The sequence below is a fragment of the Carassius auratus genome, chromosome 1, assembly GCF_003368295.1.
Source record: "Carassius auratus strain Wakin chromosome 1, ASM336829v1, whole genome shotgun sequence".
Lineage (NCBI taxonomy): Eukaryota > Metazoa > Chordata > Actinopteri > Cypriniformes > Cyprinidae > Carassius > Carassius auratus.
The window spans coordinates 29,210,569-29,227,326 of NC_039243.1; the positions used below are offsets into that span (position 1 = coordinate 29,210,569).

A 16,758-nucleotide genomic window follows, 5' to 3' on the forward strand; every position below is an offset into this window, starting at 1 on the left:
ACTTCTTCTGTTGTTGTGTTCTGGTTAGCTGTTTCCCATCTGTTCCTGTCTGCCCTTCACTTTCTCTCAAATCTATCACACTGTTTGTTGACTTGTGGGTAACTAGAACCAAACTTGTATGACTTCTTTCTTCTGTGGAATATAAAAGGAGGAATTTTTGAAGAATGTGTTGATTAGTTTTGTCCATGCAGTTACAATGAAGCATTGACTCTTTCAATTTTCATAAAGGTCACAAAAGCACATGTGCATTTTATTTTTATTTTATTTTTTTTGGTTTCATACACTACCGTTTAAAAAGTAAGAAGATTTTTTTAAATAAAGACATTAATACTTATTTAGCAAGGATAGATTAAATTAATCAAAAGTGACAGTAAAGACTTTACATTATTAAAAAAAAAATATTATTTCAAATAAATGTTGTTCTGTGCTTTATATTCATCAACGAATCCTGAAAAATTTTATCATGTTCACTTTTAGTTTTTTAACATTGTTAAAATAAGAAATTATTTTTGAGCAGCAAATCCGTATATTAGAAAGATTTCTGAAAGATCATGTGACACTGAAGACTGAAGTAATGATACTGAAAATTTTGAAAAAAATTTTGGAAAATGGAAAATGGATATTTTAAGTATGTTTCATAATATTTTTCACAATAGTATATACAAAAATATCAAACTTAGCTTCTACATTTTTCTTTTTAGTAAAAAAAGAGGTATGCTCCTGAAAATATCAAGTAGTTGTAACCATCAATTAAAAAATATACAAGAATAATAAAGTACAAATTATTATCCAGAATGTTTCCATGAACATACACAGTGAAAAAAAAAGATAAATATCAAGAAGTCTTCTTAGAGTTCCTCCATGTGACATAAACAACGCATAGCATAAAAATAACATGATTCATATTCACTGTTATTGTGTGGGGAAAACAGCAGCCAGCACATTTTTCAGACTTTCTCCTTTTGTGTTCCACAGAAGAACGAAAGCTGAAACAACATGAGGTTGAATAAATGTTGACAGAGGTCAAAGATTGAAGTAAATCCCTCTTTTTCTGCAGGAGAAATATCAGCGAGAGCAGGAGAAGCTGAAGGAGGAGTGGGAGAAAGCGCAGAGAGAAGTGGAAGAGGAGGAGAGGAGACACCATGAAGAGGTGCGTCTTTCCAGTTGTTTCACATGACATTGGTCCTTAATAAACACTAATTAGTTCTTCATTTAAAGGAAAGACAGATACTGGAGGAAACCGTGACCCCACTGACCCCTCACACATCAGGTTTATCATCCAGTATGGTGACAGAAGCTCCGCCCCCCACCAGCCCTCGGCCCCATGTGACACCATTGTCCTCTCTTTGGCTGACTGGGAAAGGAAACAGGAAGTGCTGGAGAAGCAGGCGGACCAGAGTAACAGACACAGGTGGAACACATACAAATAATATTCCTTTTCCAGCAGAATGGTTCTGATTCTGGTGATCCTTCCTGTGGCTCAGTGGTAGAGCATTGTTTTAGCACCGAAAAAGGTTGAGGGTTCGATTCCCAGGGAACACACATAGTGGTAAAATAATGTATAGCCTGAATACACTTTAAGTCTCTTTTAGCGTCTGCTAAATGCATAAATGTAAATGTATATATGGTTTATTGCCATAATAACACAGAACCTACAAAAAAAATCTAATTTTAACATCCACCTTAATTTTATTTAGAGTCTTTGGGCTATAAAAAGCTGACTTTGTCATAGGAAACCTGTCAAAGGAAAAAGTGTAACAGAAAAATAAAGATTTAAGCCTTGACTTTTCTGAAAGGATGTTTCAGTGTTAATTTAACCTTTATTTTTTAGCCCTGATCAAGTAAACACAGCAGCTCAGCAGAACGGTCAGAGAACTGAGCCTCAGGAGAGCCAAACAGCTACACCACAACTGCAGTTTATACAGGGTAAGACACACACACTTCATCTGGACCATGGAGCTCTTAAACAATGTCAAGGAAAGCCACACGTGCAACATCAACAAAAACTAACTCTATTTGTGCCTTGAATTCACAAGTGTATATAACATAAATCTTATTTTCAGAAATGTTTTCAAACATAATTTTCAAGGTGAAATTATAATATTTTATAATATTTTTTATTAATTTTGTTATTATTAATTAATATAATATTAATTAAATATTATGACTTTGATTTGGAGGATGAGAGGTTTTAGAAATAACCAGTCTTCTACCAACATTTTAAATATTTTTAAAGCTAATATTTAAAATATGACATTTAATAATTATTAGATTTATATTTGGTTATAATAAGAATTCATGATATTCTAAATAATCATAACAATAGTTATTTAGTTATTTATATTTAATTTTATTATTTGTTAAATTAATTTTGTATTTATGAGTCATGTATTTTAAAAGTTTTTTTTTAGCTTTCATAAAAAATATATATATATCGTTTCAAAACAAAAATGAATGACATTAATATTGCACAGATAAACATCTAAAAGGATCCTTTTCACAAATTCTTCCTGTTGTTTACGCCATGCTTGACCTTGATTTGGAGGAAAAATGGCTTTTACAAACTTCTTATACAAATATTTTAGAAACTTGAAACAATAATTTAAAAAATCTTTTACATTTAAAATAACCATAGTAAACCTTAAAAAAGCAAATGCAAGAACATGTATTTTAATGCTTTACTCATCTGCCACAATAATGTTTGCATATATAGAAAACATACTGGATACTCCAATTAAAACAGTGAATTAGCAGACATGCATGATTTCTATGTGTGTTATTACAGATGGCTCTTGGAGCAATAAGACTAAAGAAAGGCAAGAGGATTTGAAGAAAACTGCTTCACTGGATCGTAAACAGAGTCCACCCCAGAGCCAGACCACAAAGATGAGGAGGTACGTGGATGTGTCTGTGGGATTGCATGCTGGCTTCAATACACACATGCGTGCCAAAATGCTGCTTGGCTTTGCTATGGCTGGAGGATGTTTTAAAGATCAGATCAGTATGAGGTTTATTTTTTTTCTGGCACATGGAACATTTCTGAATATGACTTGCTTTCACAGTTGTGTGTCTCTGTGCTTGTGTGTATGTGTGTGTGGCTGCTTGGCAGGACTGGGTCGTGTGAAAATGTTTTAGGGACACACCCATCAAAATCACCCACACCTTCACAAGACACACCACCTCCATCACCCAGCAGGTATGAGCCTTCGCTCCAACACATACTCAATCACATGGAGACATGTGTGTGTGTGTGTGTGTGTGTGGAGCCATTTCAGTAATAGGCTTTGAAAGCATTTGTGTGCTTCACTCAGACACAGTGACTGTGGTGTCATGCTGTCGAACTGACCTAGAAGATTTATTGCATCTACTTTAAATGCAAAAGTATCAGCTTAAAGGAATAGTTCACCCAAATATGAAAATGAGCTGAAAATGTACTCACCCTCAGACTATCCAAGATATAGATGAGTTTGTTTCTTCATCAGAGCAGATTTGGAAAAATGTAGCATTACATAACTTGCTCAGCAATGGATGCTCTGCAGTGAATGGGTGCCGTCAGAATGAGAGTCCAAACAGCTGATAAAAACAGCACAATAATCCACAAGCTATCCACACCACTCCAGTCCGTCAGTAAACATCTTGTGAAGTTTTTATCAGCTGTTTGGACTCTAACTCTGACGGCACCCATTTACTGCAGACTGCAGAGCATCCATTGGTGAGCAAGCGATGTAACGCTACATTTCTCCAAATCGGTTCTGATGAAGAAACAAACTCATCTACCATTTTGGATGGCTCTAGAGTGAGTGAATTTTGCATTTTCAAATTTACATTTTTGGATGAACTGTTCCTTTAATGTATTCATTTGAAATGCAAAATAGTTGTGCCACCAAGATTAGAAGCCATAATCATTGCTTTCATTTCAGGAGTTACATAATCATGCTAAATGCTCCCACAGTCTCGTTTATTTATATTGCGTGCATGTATTACATTTTTGCATTTGTTACCACTTTAAGGTCTAGTTTAAAGACACGTGTATTAAAAATAAAACATATGCATAAAATATATAATAATGTTGGTCTCAGACTTAAAGAACGCATTATGACCTATTTTATACAATTTGTAATCCTACAAATATTACACATTATTGTTGCTCTTCCAAGACTTGACAAGACAAGAAGGCTAGCTGTTATAGTTTTCATTAGACATGAATATATGTCTTTGTATGGCGCCCTCTGCAGGTCAGTCAGTGGAAAGAAGCTTTGCTCCAGTTGTGCACATCCGTTGGGTAAAGGAGCAGCCATGATCATTGAAAGCTTGGGGTTGTACTTCCATATTCAGTGTTTTAAGGTAATGCTCATTTGTGTTCCTCTCTCTATATGTGGGTAATATCTACCTCCTCTTATATGAATATCTGATGTGTTCTAGTGTGGCATATGTAAAGGGTTACTGGGCGACTCAAGTGCTGGAACTGATGTCAGAATTCGAAATGGACTTCTTAATTGTCAAGAATGCTACATAAAATCAAGGGGTGAGTCTTAATGAGTTTTAATTGTATCTTTAACATGATCCTAAATGTGCAGGTTATTATAATTCCCCTCTTTTATTTATTGGGGTTTGTAAGATGAACAGAAAAAAAACCTGTGTTTAAAATCTGTGTTTTAATGACATTAGTTTTTAATTATTAACAACTTTCTTTGGCTATATGCCCTGTTGACTCTAGAAAATAAACTATTTAAAGACTTCACTAGTTTAATAAATTAATATAAAAAATGTGTACATTTCTGTCAATTTCTACCACATTTCAAGTTATGTACTGTGTTTCGAAACATCTTGCTTTTATAGCCAGCATTTTATTGATCTTAAATTCACACAAGTAATTATTACAATTTATTTTATAATTACAATTCAATAATATTTGATATATGCACTTTGTACATAATTTGACAAAATTACAGTTTCATTAGAAGAGAAGAACAATAGAAATAGTGCATTCGAGGGATATTTGCATTGATATTTCTTATCATAATTCATATCAAGCTCTTCATCGACACTGTTACATTGGTGGTCCACTGTTTGTTATTTATTTTTAGCAGTAAAAAACAAATACAATTTTAGGAGTAATAAAATATTTTTTAGTAAAGTCAAAATTTATCATAATTTTTTACAAATGTGATGATATGATTTTCTGGTACCCTTTCTGGTAACTATTTTCAACACAGTTTTAATGTGCTCCTTCCTTGCAGCTGCTGGCCAGCCAACAACATTGTGATGCCTCTGCACATCTCACAACTGAAATCTTAAACCATCCCTGGAACATAACCAACAACAAAAATGTTTATTCAATGTTTCCAACAGTTTTCCTTACAGCACAATCAAGCACACAAATGATGGCTTTTCCTTCTGGACTATTTGACTGTTTTTGCACCTTCTTGCTTACACGGTAAAGAATATTACAGCGATTACAGCAGTCTGTTCATACTGTGACAATAAGAAGTACTGGTAGCACTTTACCTCACAGTGGCCATGTTACACACATTTCAATAGCGATAAGGCCTGAAAATGCTTCACGCAAATAAAGATGTGCTTTCTTGCATTAATGTGCACTATCCAACCTCCGTACTAAAGGTGGTGATCGAGATAAATACCTGTGCCATTAACTCAAATAATATTTAGGTAGCCAAAAGCTACTAATATATACAATTCAGGGTACTAATATGTACCTTAAAAGTACTAATTTAGAGAGTGCATAAATGTTTATAAAAATCTAAAACCAAGATTGCAGAAATTGCAAAAACTGTTGCAGATATTTCATTTTATTAGATGTTTTAGCCAGTGAGATTTTTGGATGCCTTTATAAGTGTGAAAGTGACACCATACTTTAGTATGCACACTACTACTGCGTAGACAGAAACATCTGCCTTTGTGCACTTGTTTAGAGGATGTTTTTGGCCTAACAGCACTGACATGGAATTCTAAACTTGAACTACTATTGACTACATGTTGTTCAAGTACTTTCTTATGTAAATGCATTGTAACATGGGCACTGTAATGTAGAGTGAGACTGAATCCATGTCTGTTGTGGAACATGAGGTAGCACAAGCATCCAGTTTTCATTCAAGAACATGTGCATCTATTATTTTATGAGTGATTAATAATGTCAGTTTTTGTAAAGGTCTTGCAGGTATCTCACATTGTTCTTATATGCTCGGCACTAACAGACGAAAGCATGATGTTGTGCGACTTTTAGGCCTATAGATGATTTGTCCTGAAGCCTTAACAGACAACACGAAGTGAATACAGAAAAGATTGTCCATCACTTTTATTTACTTGGAGTGGTTTTGATTGACAAGTTCTGTTCCTCCATTATCCTGTTTGATCAGTGAGGGTTTGATACTTTATTTGTGCAGTATTGTTTAAAACCATGGAAACAGCATGCTGCTTAAGGTAGATCTTACATTTCCATTTCATTCTTTTTCAAACTTTGTTATTAATATTTACGTTTTTGCTCTGCAGTTGAGTGGTGAGATTGCATGATCTCTGAAACTTTACATTACAATGTCCATGTTACACGTACATTACAAGCTAATAAATTAATAACATTAACTGCAAAGAAGCTCCACATAATCAGAAGTATATTATGTAATAAACACTGTAATGTAAAGTGTAATCCTTTTCTTTTAGCTTTTGAAATTATTCCGTTACCAACGGTTTAATGTGTTCTGTTGCCTTTCTCTCTTCTGCAATGTTGTGCCTTAGAAATGCGCTCCTAGATAATGTCTATGTCAGCCACCCTTGCATCCAAAGCTTCAAGTTACCAATGTGTATTGGTGAGAGTATTATGCATATGCACTGAGCACTCTGCTTTTACCCTTGTACTTTATTCGAACACCATGAATGTGCGAGCAAGATATTTAATAATGAAACTCACACCCTCTGTAAGTTCTTCACTCATGTGCATTTAGACATGTACAATTATTAAATATCTATATTTATCTAAATCAACTGGAAAGGATTTCAATCCAAATCTCACCAAAATATCAAACTACAAGGACAGATTGCAATTAGCAGCTGCTTTTTAACTTCTGTTTATGCTTTCTGTTAATATTTGAGATTTAAAGGCATTGTCATTTTAGATCCGGGGGGTTTTGACTGTTGCTTGTATATCGTTTGTTTTATTTTAGTGGCAATGTTAGAATATGAACTGACCCAGAAGTAAGGCAATAATTACTGGAAAGAGTAGCCAAGGATGAGTGAGATGTGTGTGACAAATACTTTCATATTCTGTATTTATTTTAAAAATGAGCGATATAAGACAACCTACAAGACGCTGAAATGCAATGGCTTTTATAGCAAGTGTATGTTTTTAATAAACTGTAATAAACTATTTTAAATGCACTTGCATTTGACCCACATGCTTGTGTTTGTGAGTGCAATATGGTTGTATATATTCATGTGTGCAGTGTTTGTACTGTAAATCTTAATATTTAGCTGTATGTATCTCTTCCAGAAAAAAGCAGTACACGATTACACTGTTAGCTGATTACATGACACTTTTTTTTCTATCCAGCTTCATTTATTTCCATTTTAATCAAATCAATAAAAAAGATATAAATCTAGTATCTCTCCAATTATATATACAAACTTTTTTGCATGAGGTTCTAAAAGATAAATGACATAAATGAGGTAAATGAATGGCACTATAGAGATCTATGCAGTGGGTTCTGAGGGTTTGAACTCTTTCAACACATGCAGGCGGTTGTTGCACAGTGAGTTTGGTGACCTCTTGACCTCTGTGTGAACAAGGTCAGTTCGTATGGAGCCTGGTCCTCTCGGAGACTGCTGTTGTCCTGTTTGTGGTCCGGGTTTGGGGTAAGGGTGGGTTGTGTGCTGTCTGGGTCAGGGACTGTCATCGTTTTGGAGCTGTAGTGGGAAGGTGAACTGTTTGCTTTAGAAGATGACTCAATCAATAGAGATGAACGCTCCTGTTTGCGAAATTTAGCGCGTCTGTTCTGGAACCATACCTGAATAGAACAGAATAAAATAATGAATAAATACACATAAACAACTGACCTAACAAAAACCAGTTTACGTGATATTAACAATGTAATTATTTATTAAGTATTCATGCTTTCTTTCATTTGCTTGCTGCTAATGTTGAGGTCTTTTAAGAAGAATGATGAGTGCAGAAGCTCAGGTACCTGAACTCGAGCTTCCGTTAGGTGGATCTCCTGTGCGAGCTCCTCTCGCGTGTAGATGTCTGGATAATGCATCTGTGAGAACACGCGCTCGAGCGCTTTCAGCTGCGCGCTCGTGAAGATGGTGCGCACGCGCCTTTGTTTGCGTCTCTCCTGGACGCCTCGTTCATAAGCCAGAAGTTTGTGGTGAACTGGAAATTGAATGACATTTTATTTGAACACAATTTAATATATATATATATATTGTGTTTTACAATAAATAATTGGAGCATCTGTATACTCTACAACATGCTAAAGTTTTAGTAAGGTAAGGTTTTGAAATGTTTTATTTAAAATAAATAAAAATATTCCTGTGATGACAAAGAGTCGTTACTTCATTCTTCAGTGTCACATGCTCCTTCAGAAATCATTCTAATACGGTTATCTGGAATATAGCCTACAATATACATACAAGACGCTGAAGTTGAAGTGGCTTTTACCTAGTTTTACATAGCCTAATAACTATTGTAATATATATAATATAGATATATTTCTATCCCGCTTAATATATTTGCATTTTAATAAAATAACAAAATCAGTAACTGTAAAAGTCACGGGTGTCCCATGACACTTCAGAAATTATTTTAATATGAAATTAAAATAAATAAATGTTAAAAACTTGTTTTTATTTATAAATAAATCGTGCTTTTTAAAAATAAAAACGTTATTTGATGAATAAGAATTTTAAAAAACAGCATTAATTTATTTATTGTTTTCAAAATGTAAACTCTTAACTTACATTTGATCAATTTAATGCATCCTTGCTGAATAAAAATATTAATATCTTTAAAAATAGCTAATAATAATCAATTAAAAAACAAACTACCCAAAGCTTTTGAACATGAGACAAATATGAAAGAAAAAAAAAGGATTAGATTTTTTTCTGTAGTGAAAAGGTTGTAGCTGTCATGTTTCAAGTTAAAAAATCGTAGCCAAATGCAAACAATTACATCCTTAATTAATTTGATATATTTTGATATCAATAATCAAGGACTAACCTGTTATGTAGTGTGAGGGTTGATGTGAACCAGGCGCAATGAAATGGCAACTGGTCGTGTTTCCTAAATTGCACCTGTTGTATTGAAAGCTGAAGGGCTGACTGCAGGAGCTGAACTCTGTGGAGCGGCCAGTGTCCATCCCAGACTCGTATGCAGAGGAAGGCAGGTAACTGAACTCCATCACTATTGGTGCAGTCCTCGGAACTGTTCTTATGCGAGGGCTCCGTGGCTTTTATTAGCCCTGAAGTTCAGCTGATTAAGTCGTTCACTGACACGAGGCGGTGGCTCTCATTCTATTATGCTTTTGACATGTCTCTCCATCATCTCTGCCTCCACCTGCATCAGATCAGCCAGAAGCAAAATGATTGCAGCCTATACCTATTTTTTGTTTTAGAAATCTCTACAAACTTCCACAAATCACATATTCATTCATTTGTACATTTTTTTCATAATCTAAAATTTTATATTCGGTTTTTAGGCTGTTTAATGGGGCATTTATATAGTTTATATTAGGCTACACACATTAATGGTTAATAGAATTACAATAAGCTAGAATTCCAGAAGATAATTACATATTAAATACATTATGCATTAATATTGATATTTCTCATAATGGCATATAATATAAAAAATTGGCTAATTAGGGCATAAAACGTTCATCATTTATGAATGAATATTATAGTTTTAATTAAAGTCGAATAAACTGGAAATATACAAGCCTGGTATAAGCAGGGATTCACACTTTTCTGAACGTTGTTTCTTGTAACCTAATTATCGTGGTTTTATGACGTAATCGGTATTTAATCAGTATCGTATTTATTTTAAGCAGTTTTGTTTATAGGCTTTCTCGCATTTATTTATTCTTATTTAGTTTTTCCCTTGCATGACATTTGACATGAACTATAATCAAAGAGTTATTGTGTGTGGTGTAAATGTGTATGTAGGTGGAAAGGAGAGACAAGAGATGATAGAGTGGGTTTTTTTTATGCAAATATCCACGCGTCTTTGTGTTCAACAAGCGAGTATCACGTTGAGCCGCTCAAAGCACTGGCGAGTGTGCAGCCCATCCATCATAACATTATGAGAGCAACAGTCCCACACAAGAGCACCAGCTGAACAATATCCACAAGACTGTTAGGATTAGTCGTGTTCGGCTGGTGCCACCACAGCGCTTTTAAAAGGGACATCTGCGTACATGTGAATTTGCCACAGGCGCGTTCGAGCTTAACAATAGCTTCCCAATAATATCACATAATAAATCACATTATTTTGTTACAGATTGCATGAGATTATGATCCATCAAACTATCCGAATTGTTGCACTGAAAAGGAGAGTGAGTCATAAACCAGTATTAATTTTTAATAAACGCTGAATTAGCTTAATAAATCTATTTTCACAGTCTGACCCAATGCTGAGTTGCCAAAATGACCCAGACTGTCTGAAAAAGTTTCATCTCATTAACAGATCAATGGTAGACGGACAATCCAGCTTGAACTGACTAAAGATAGCTTTGTCCAAAAATCTTAATCATACTATGTTTTTATGCATAGAAATCAATCGACAACGGTTTGAGGTAAAATAGACAAATAAATCTTATTTTTTTTTCTCGTGAAATTGCGATTTTACCATTTCACGTGCCCTAAGCAAAGTCAAAACCACGAGGTCCCAAAAATATAATTTTACTGTGAATTAATAGTAATGTGTATTGTATCAGTAATAAAATAAAGTTACATTTAAAATCTGTATTTACTTTTGAAATACACACACACACACACACACACACACACACACAGTAGCTTTAACATCTGCATTTGAGTGGCATGTAGTTTAACATTTGCATCAGTTGAGATTCTGACTCATGCAAAACCAAATATAATGCACTGGTATAGCTAATCCACAAAAAAACCTCCTAATTTCTAAAATACATTTGATTATTGAATAGCCTACTGTTAAATTGTAAGCATATAACCTATCTGATAACTTTTGATGACATTTCATCCAGGAGTGAAGATAACTAAATTCTAATTCAGCTCTTTTTATTTCAGCAGAAATGGCTGGCACACTTAAATTTCAGTTTTTTTTCTTACAACGAAGTGATTATCTCAATGTTTACCTGTCTTTAGGCTCGTTTTGTAATATTTTTTTTTATGCAAGATTAAAATCTTAAGGCTGCAATTCTGTATTTCACAGCTGGATTTCTAGGCTAAAGCTATCTAACTATAAAGTAATAAATCAGTAGGCTAATTAACTCAGGCACAATGACATGCACAAACTCAAGAATTCAGAATAAGCGAGTTTCTCACATATATAGCCTAAATTAAGATAGCCTATTTGAAATATATAATACAAATTCAACAAAATTATTTCTGAAAAACGTAAATTATGTCTGATTTTTATTTTAGCAATATAATAGTCTAACATTATTAGTAAAAATATGTTTAGCAAAAAACAAACTTTATTTATATATATTTTTAAACCTTGAAATTTGAGAAGCATATTCTTTCTACATCTAATTTTCAATACTGAATTATATATTTATATATACCGTAATGTATTTAACTTGCATTATTATTATTATTGTTGTTGTTGTTGTTGTTCTTTGGTGGAACATGAAATTTCAAAGAATATGACCTACTGTTTACCAATTTTTTTTTTCTATACTGTTTATCAAATGCTTACCGCTCAGCGCATACGCAAATACCGCGCGCCACCTACGTCATAACATCGCGCGCGGTTCTACGCTGAATGAAACGTGCGAGAGGATGCAGTGATAAACCGAGCTGTTTTGTGATATATTCAAGCTGTCAACATGAGGGATACTCCGCTGTCAAACTGCGAGAGGCTTTTTCTTCTAAAAGCTATAGAGCAGAAAAAAGTAATTTCACAATGTTGAATTTATGTTTAACATGCGATATCATTAGGATTACATACATTTTGATCATTGTTATTCTGCAAACCACATCTCTGTCTTAATCATATTTCTGTGTTCTGTAGCGCTTAGACGGGAGAGAGACATACGATTACCGGAATATTAAAATCTCTTTTGGATCTGATTATGGCTGCTGTAGCGTGGAACTTGGAAAAACAAGGTATCCGTTTATAATTGCTTCTCTAAACCAATGAGTTCAAAGTCAAAACAAATAATCAGTTGCATGCTTTGTTTGTGTACTTCCGCTGAAAACCCATTCGTATCACTTCTTTTTCTTCCCAGGGTGTTCTGTCAGGTATCTTGTGAGTTGGTGCCTCCAAAAGATTCACGTCCCACAGAAGGCATCATGTTTTTTAATTTGGAATTGTCTCCCATGGCATCACCAGCCTTTGAGCCAAACAGGTTCACATTTATCTACACACAGTCTTGCAAATTATTCTCTCTTGTGTGTGTGTGTGGTTTCTTCAGTCCTAATCCCTGTGTGTTTCTCATTGTGTGTTCTGTAGACAGTCAGAGTTGTTGGTGACGTTAAACAGACAGCTGGAGAGATGTCTGAGGAACTCCAAATGCATAGACACAGAGTCTCTCTGTGTAGTTTCTGGAGAAAAGGTTATATGCACACTTGTCATGTGATAACATACAGTATATAACATGCTCTACAGTTGGAAAGCTTGGATCAGTATGATTTTTGTAATGGAATTAATACTTATTTTGAGGATGCATTAAATGTAACAAAAGTTACCGTAAAGATTTAAGATGGTTACAGAAAAATCTATTTCAAATAAAAACATAACTTTTATTTCATTAAAGAATCCTGAAAAAAAGAATGTAAAATAATTAAATATATATATATATATATATATATATATATATATATATATATATATATATATATATTAGTTTTCCCAAAAAATATTTAAGCAGCAGAACTGTTTTCAACACTGATATTAAACAAAAGTGTTTCTTGAGCACCAAATCAGCATATCAGAATGATTTCTGAAGGATCATTATATTTTACATTTATTAATTTTATTCATTTAAATGTATTCATTTAACAGACGCTTTTATCCAAAGCAACTAACAGTGCATTCAGGCTATCAATTTTTACCTATCATGTGTTCCCAGGGAATCAAACCCCCAACCTTGCGCTTGATCTACCAATTGAGCTACAGGAACACTAAAATTATATTTGAAAGAATATTAAGTTATTTTAAAGTGTAATAATATTTCACAATATACAGTGTTTACTTTATTTAAAAAACAAACAAAAAACAATAACTTTTGAACAGTGATATAATTTTTTCTCATACTAAAAACCAGAGCAACTCATTTGTCCCATGTTCCACATAAAGTGTCCCTTCACTCCCTGTATCTCTGTGAATGACAGGTTTGGCAGATACGGGTTGATGTCCATGTGTTAAATCATGATGGAAACTTGATGGATGCAGCCAGCATTGCTGCTATATCTGCACTCTCACATTTTAGGCGGCCAGATGTTGCTATTCAGGGACGAGATGTCACTGTGGTGAGTCATGAAACTGCAGAAACGTTGCCTAGGCTGTTTATATATATATGTGATTAGAAGGTGGATTTTATTTTGCATTAGTTATTTATGTCACAATTCTTTTCTTTTCTTTTTTTGATCAGTTCAGTCCAGAGGAGAGAGATCCTATTCCACTGAGCATTTATCACATGCCTATATGTGTCAGCTTTGCTTTCTTCCTGCAGGGGTGAGAAACATCACATGCACACAATCTCTTACAGCAACACAAATTTTACTGATCTTGTTCTGCATGCAAATGGAAAAACACAATGCATTTGAGTTTGTTTAGTTAGTTTTGCTTTTCATAATTGACACATTTTGTGACATTGACAGACTCTCGCTGAATAATGACACTTATCACTATATTTAACTTCTATTATTCTACTGAACTGACTGAAGCTATTTCTGTCTTTTTAGAGTTTCTTTTCAGCAGAATTCAATGAATCATTGTTTCATCATTGTTTGCGTTACTTCCTTGTTCAATACTGAGGAGATACTTTGAAAAATCTTTATTGTATAAAGCGCTTTATAAATAAAGGTGACTTGACTTGTAGCAAATACTGCTACTATGTACTGAGTTTTATTTTGAACTTGTTTTGCCTTTTTGTTATGTTCTTGCTGTTTTTTGTTTTCAGTTGACATAAGAAATGATTTTTCTACATTCTTTGTTTACTTGTTATTTCTTCCGAAGATCTTATTTGCTTGTGGACCCTTGTGAACGAGAAGAGCGAGTGAAGGATGGATTGTTGGTGATAGCCATGAACAAACATCGAGAGATCTGCTCCATTCAGTCTAGTGGAGGAATCATGCTTCTCAAAGACCAGGTAAGAGAATGTGTTAGTTATACATTTTTAGTCCAGTTTTATTTGTTTTTAGTTCATTTAATCGATTTATCATAAACATTTTGTTTTCTTTCAGGTTTTAAGATGCAGTAAAATAGCAAGTGTAAAAGTTTCTGAAATTACAGAGCTCATCAACAAGGCCTTAGAGAATGACAGAAAAATCAGGTTTGATGTGTGTGTAGTTTAAATGGGTCATATGATGTGATTTCAAGTTTTCCTTTCTCTTTGGAGTGTTACAAGCTCTTGGTGTATAAAGAAGATCTATAAAGTTGCAAAAACTAAAGTCTCAAACCCAAAGAGATATTCTTTATAAACGTTAAGACTCATCCAAGCCCTCCTAAAACGGCTTGTTTAGACACGCCCCCACATCTCTACATCACTATGTGGGAAGATTTGCATAACACCACCCAAATGTTCAAACAAAGAAAGAAAGAAGGTGTAACTTTGACTATCGCTGTTGTACTGTCGCTACCATGTCGTGGAGACGCTGTGGCTGTGTGTTTCGTTGAAATAAACGCAAGTTTTGGCAACACACTCGATAGATGGCCAATCAGAGCACACCTTGCTTTTGAGATCGATGAGCTTTGTAAAAATCAATGCGTTTCAGAAAGGCGAGTCATAGAGGAATAACAATAATGTACAGTACATGGAAAATAATGCATTTATTTATAAACCTTTAACTGCATAAACACATTGCATTACACCAAATACACAAAATAATGTTCTTTTTAGCAACGTCATATGACCCCTTTAATGTCTGTTTTTAATGTTTAATGTTGTTTGTAACCATTTAATGTTTTTTTTTTTTTTTTTTTAATTTAGATGTTAGAATTTGATCTTAAATTTAAAGGCTTTTATTTAAATTTAAAAGTCCTTCTATCACTCTTTCTGTCTTACAGCAAATATAAAGCAATTAAAAAAATAAACATTTATATATTCATTTATTTATTTATTTACTTTATAACAGATATGTATGTATGATTGTTCTTTTAGAAAGGAGGGTGGAAAGTTTGGCTTTGCTGAGTCCATGCCCAAAGAGCGGATCACAACCCTCAAGAGAGATGAAGTCCCTGTGGAGATGACAGATGTCAAAGAGACTGCCAATGACATTGTGAACAGCACAGAAACTACCACAGAAGCGTATCTACTGGCCCAGACAGATTCTTTAAAGATAGTTTTAGAAAAACTCCTGTTGATTGAGAATGTTTTAATATCTTGTTTAGAAATGCAGAAGTAGAGTGAGGTCTCAGTGAAGATGAGTGACATTTTAAAGGGATATTGTCTATATATTGCTGTGCCAGATAAATTATTTTACCTGAGTATTACTCCTTGACCCCAAAGCTAGTGTTCCTTCTCCTGTTCTTGTTGGCATGGGAACTGCACAGATAGGTGAAGGCATCGTGAACTCATGGGCACTGGAAGAAGATGAAGAGGATGAATCTCAGACAGAGGACAGAAAAACAGGTACTGTGTCAGACGTGTGTTTTTGTGCTGTAGAGTAATTGTAGACACACTTCATATATATATATTTATTCTGTCTGAGAAGGAATTGTCTGCCAAAAAATTGATGTGTGTGTGCTCCATATATTCTGTATGTTGTAGGGACTACATGTTAAGAATAGTATAACCTGAAATTTTTGACATTGTGGGGACCATATGTGTGTGTGTATGTGTGTTACAGATGAAGTGATGTTAATCTCAGACAGTGAAGAGGAGGAAGTTGTCATTCTTCATGAAGAAGCTCAGTGAGTAATTTCATTAAATCTGTCCCCTTATCTCACTCATAAAAGTGCAACATACCCATATAATTCATTACGCAATGTGATATAACCAAATATAATCCTTTTTTTAAGGAAATCCACAAATACTTCTGGAGAAAAATGAACTTTGGTGCTGCAGAGGATAGAGACGATCATATCAGACTCTGATTCCACTGGACACTATTTGTTCTTTTTTTGTACAATAAAATGAAACGTGAAAATATGGAATTCTTTGTGTTTCGACTTACTAAAGAAAAGTTATATGCTGCATCCGAAATTGCATAATTCCTTAATATATATAATAACCCTATGACATGGCGAATGTAGTGCATCCAGATTACATTCATAATACACACATTTGCACTATACAGAACTTACTCTTTTTTTTTTTTTTTTTTTTTATGGTTGCAAAGTAATCACTTAATTAAAAAAGTTCCTACTGGAGTGCATGCAAT

At 34.0% G+C, this 16,758-nt stretch overlaps 3 protein-coding genes across 3 annotated transcripts in view; 2 read left to right on the forward strand and 1 right to left on the reverse strand.

Moving 5' to 3' along the window:
* Window positions 1–7,392, forward strand: part of LOC113108172 (LIM and calponin homology domains-containing protein 1-like) — a 9,568-nt gene extending 2,176 nt beyond the window's left edge. Inside the window, exons 2-9 of the mRNA XM_026271063.1 lie at window positions 1,058–1,154; window positions 1,219–1,411; window positions 1,832–1,926; window positions 2,786–2,894; window positions 3,110–3,196; window positions 4,236–4,344; window positions 4,423–4,525; window positions 5,241–7,392. Of these exons, the coding sequence (XP_026126848.1) occupies window positions 1,058–1,154; window positions 1,219–1,411; window positions 1,832–1,926; window positions 2,786–2,894; window positions 3,110–3,196; window positions 4,236–4,344; window positions 4,423–4,525; window positions 5,241–5,266 (819 nt within the window). The 3' untranslated portion in view covers window positions 5,267–7,392. The remainder of the gene's footprint in view (window positions 1–1,057; window positions 1,155–1,218; window positions 1,412–1,831; window positions 1,927–2,785; window positions 2,895–3,109; window positions 3,197–4,235; window positions 4,345–4,422; window positions 4,526–5,240) is intronic.
* Window positions 7,393–7,514: 122 nt separating this feature from the next.
* Window positions 7,515–9,410, reverse strand: LOC113108241 (paired mesoderm homeobox protein 2B-like). Its single transcript, XM_026271185.1, has 3 exons — window positions 9,332–9,410; window positions 8,196–8,383; window positions 7,515–8,018 (listed from the first exon to the last, which is right to left on the reverse strand). The coding sequence occupies exons 1-3, from the start codon at window positions 9,408–9,410 to the stop codon at window positions 7,737–7,739; spliced, it is 549 nt and encodes a 182-aa protein (XP_026126970.1). The 3' UTR covers window positions 7,515–7,736.
* Window positions 9,411–11,943: 2,533 nt separating this feature from the next.
* On the forward strand, window positions 11,944–16,531 carry LOC113106511 (exosome complex component RRP45-like). Its single transcript, XM_026268506.1, has 12 exons — window positions 11,944–12,104; window positions 12,224–12,318; window positions 12,441–12,560; window positions 12,665–12,767; window positions 13,546–13,683; window positions 13,806–13,888; window positions 14,393–14,525; window positions 14,620–14,708; window positions 15,537–15,683; window positions 15,889–16,007; window positions 16,225–16,288; window positions 16,397–16,531. The coding sequence occupies exons 1-12, from the start codon at window positions 12,039–12,041 to the stop codon at window positions 16,425–16,427; spliced, it is 1,188 nt and encodes a 395-aa protein (XP_026124291.1). The 5' UTR covers window positions 11,944–12,038; the 3' UTR covers window positions 16,428–16,531.
* Window positions 16,532–16,758: the final 227 nt, after the last annotated feature.

Bases quoted from the DNA above. Each gene is read 5' to 3' on its own strand.
- LOC113106511 (XM_026268506.1), top strand. From the start codon at position 12,039: ATGAGGGATACTCCGCTGTCAAACTGCGAGAGGCTTTTTCTTCTAAAA. The intron at 12,319-12,440 runs GTATCCGTTTAT...TTTTCTTCCCAG, and splicing joins GTGGAACTTGGAAAAACAAG to GGTGTTCTGTCAGGTATCTT. The intron at 16,289-16,396 runs GTGAGTAATTTC...CCTTTTTTTAAG, and splicing joins ATTCTTCATGAAGAAGCTCA to GAAATCCACAAATACTTCTG.
- LOC113108241 (XM_026271185.1), bottom strand. From the start codon at position 9,410: ATGGAGTTCAGTTACCTGCCTTCCTCTGCATACGAGTCTGGGATGGAC. The intron at 8,384-9,331 runs GTCAGCCCTTCA...TTCAATTTCCAG, and splicing joins CACAGAGTTCAGCTCCTGCA to TTCACCACAAACTTCTGGCT. The intron at 8,019-8,195 runs GTACCTGAGCTT...TGTTCTATTCAG, and splicing joins TAACGGAAGCTCGAGTTCAG to GTATGGTTCCAGAACAGACG.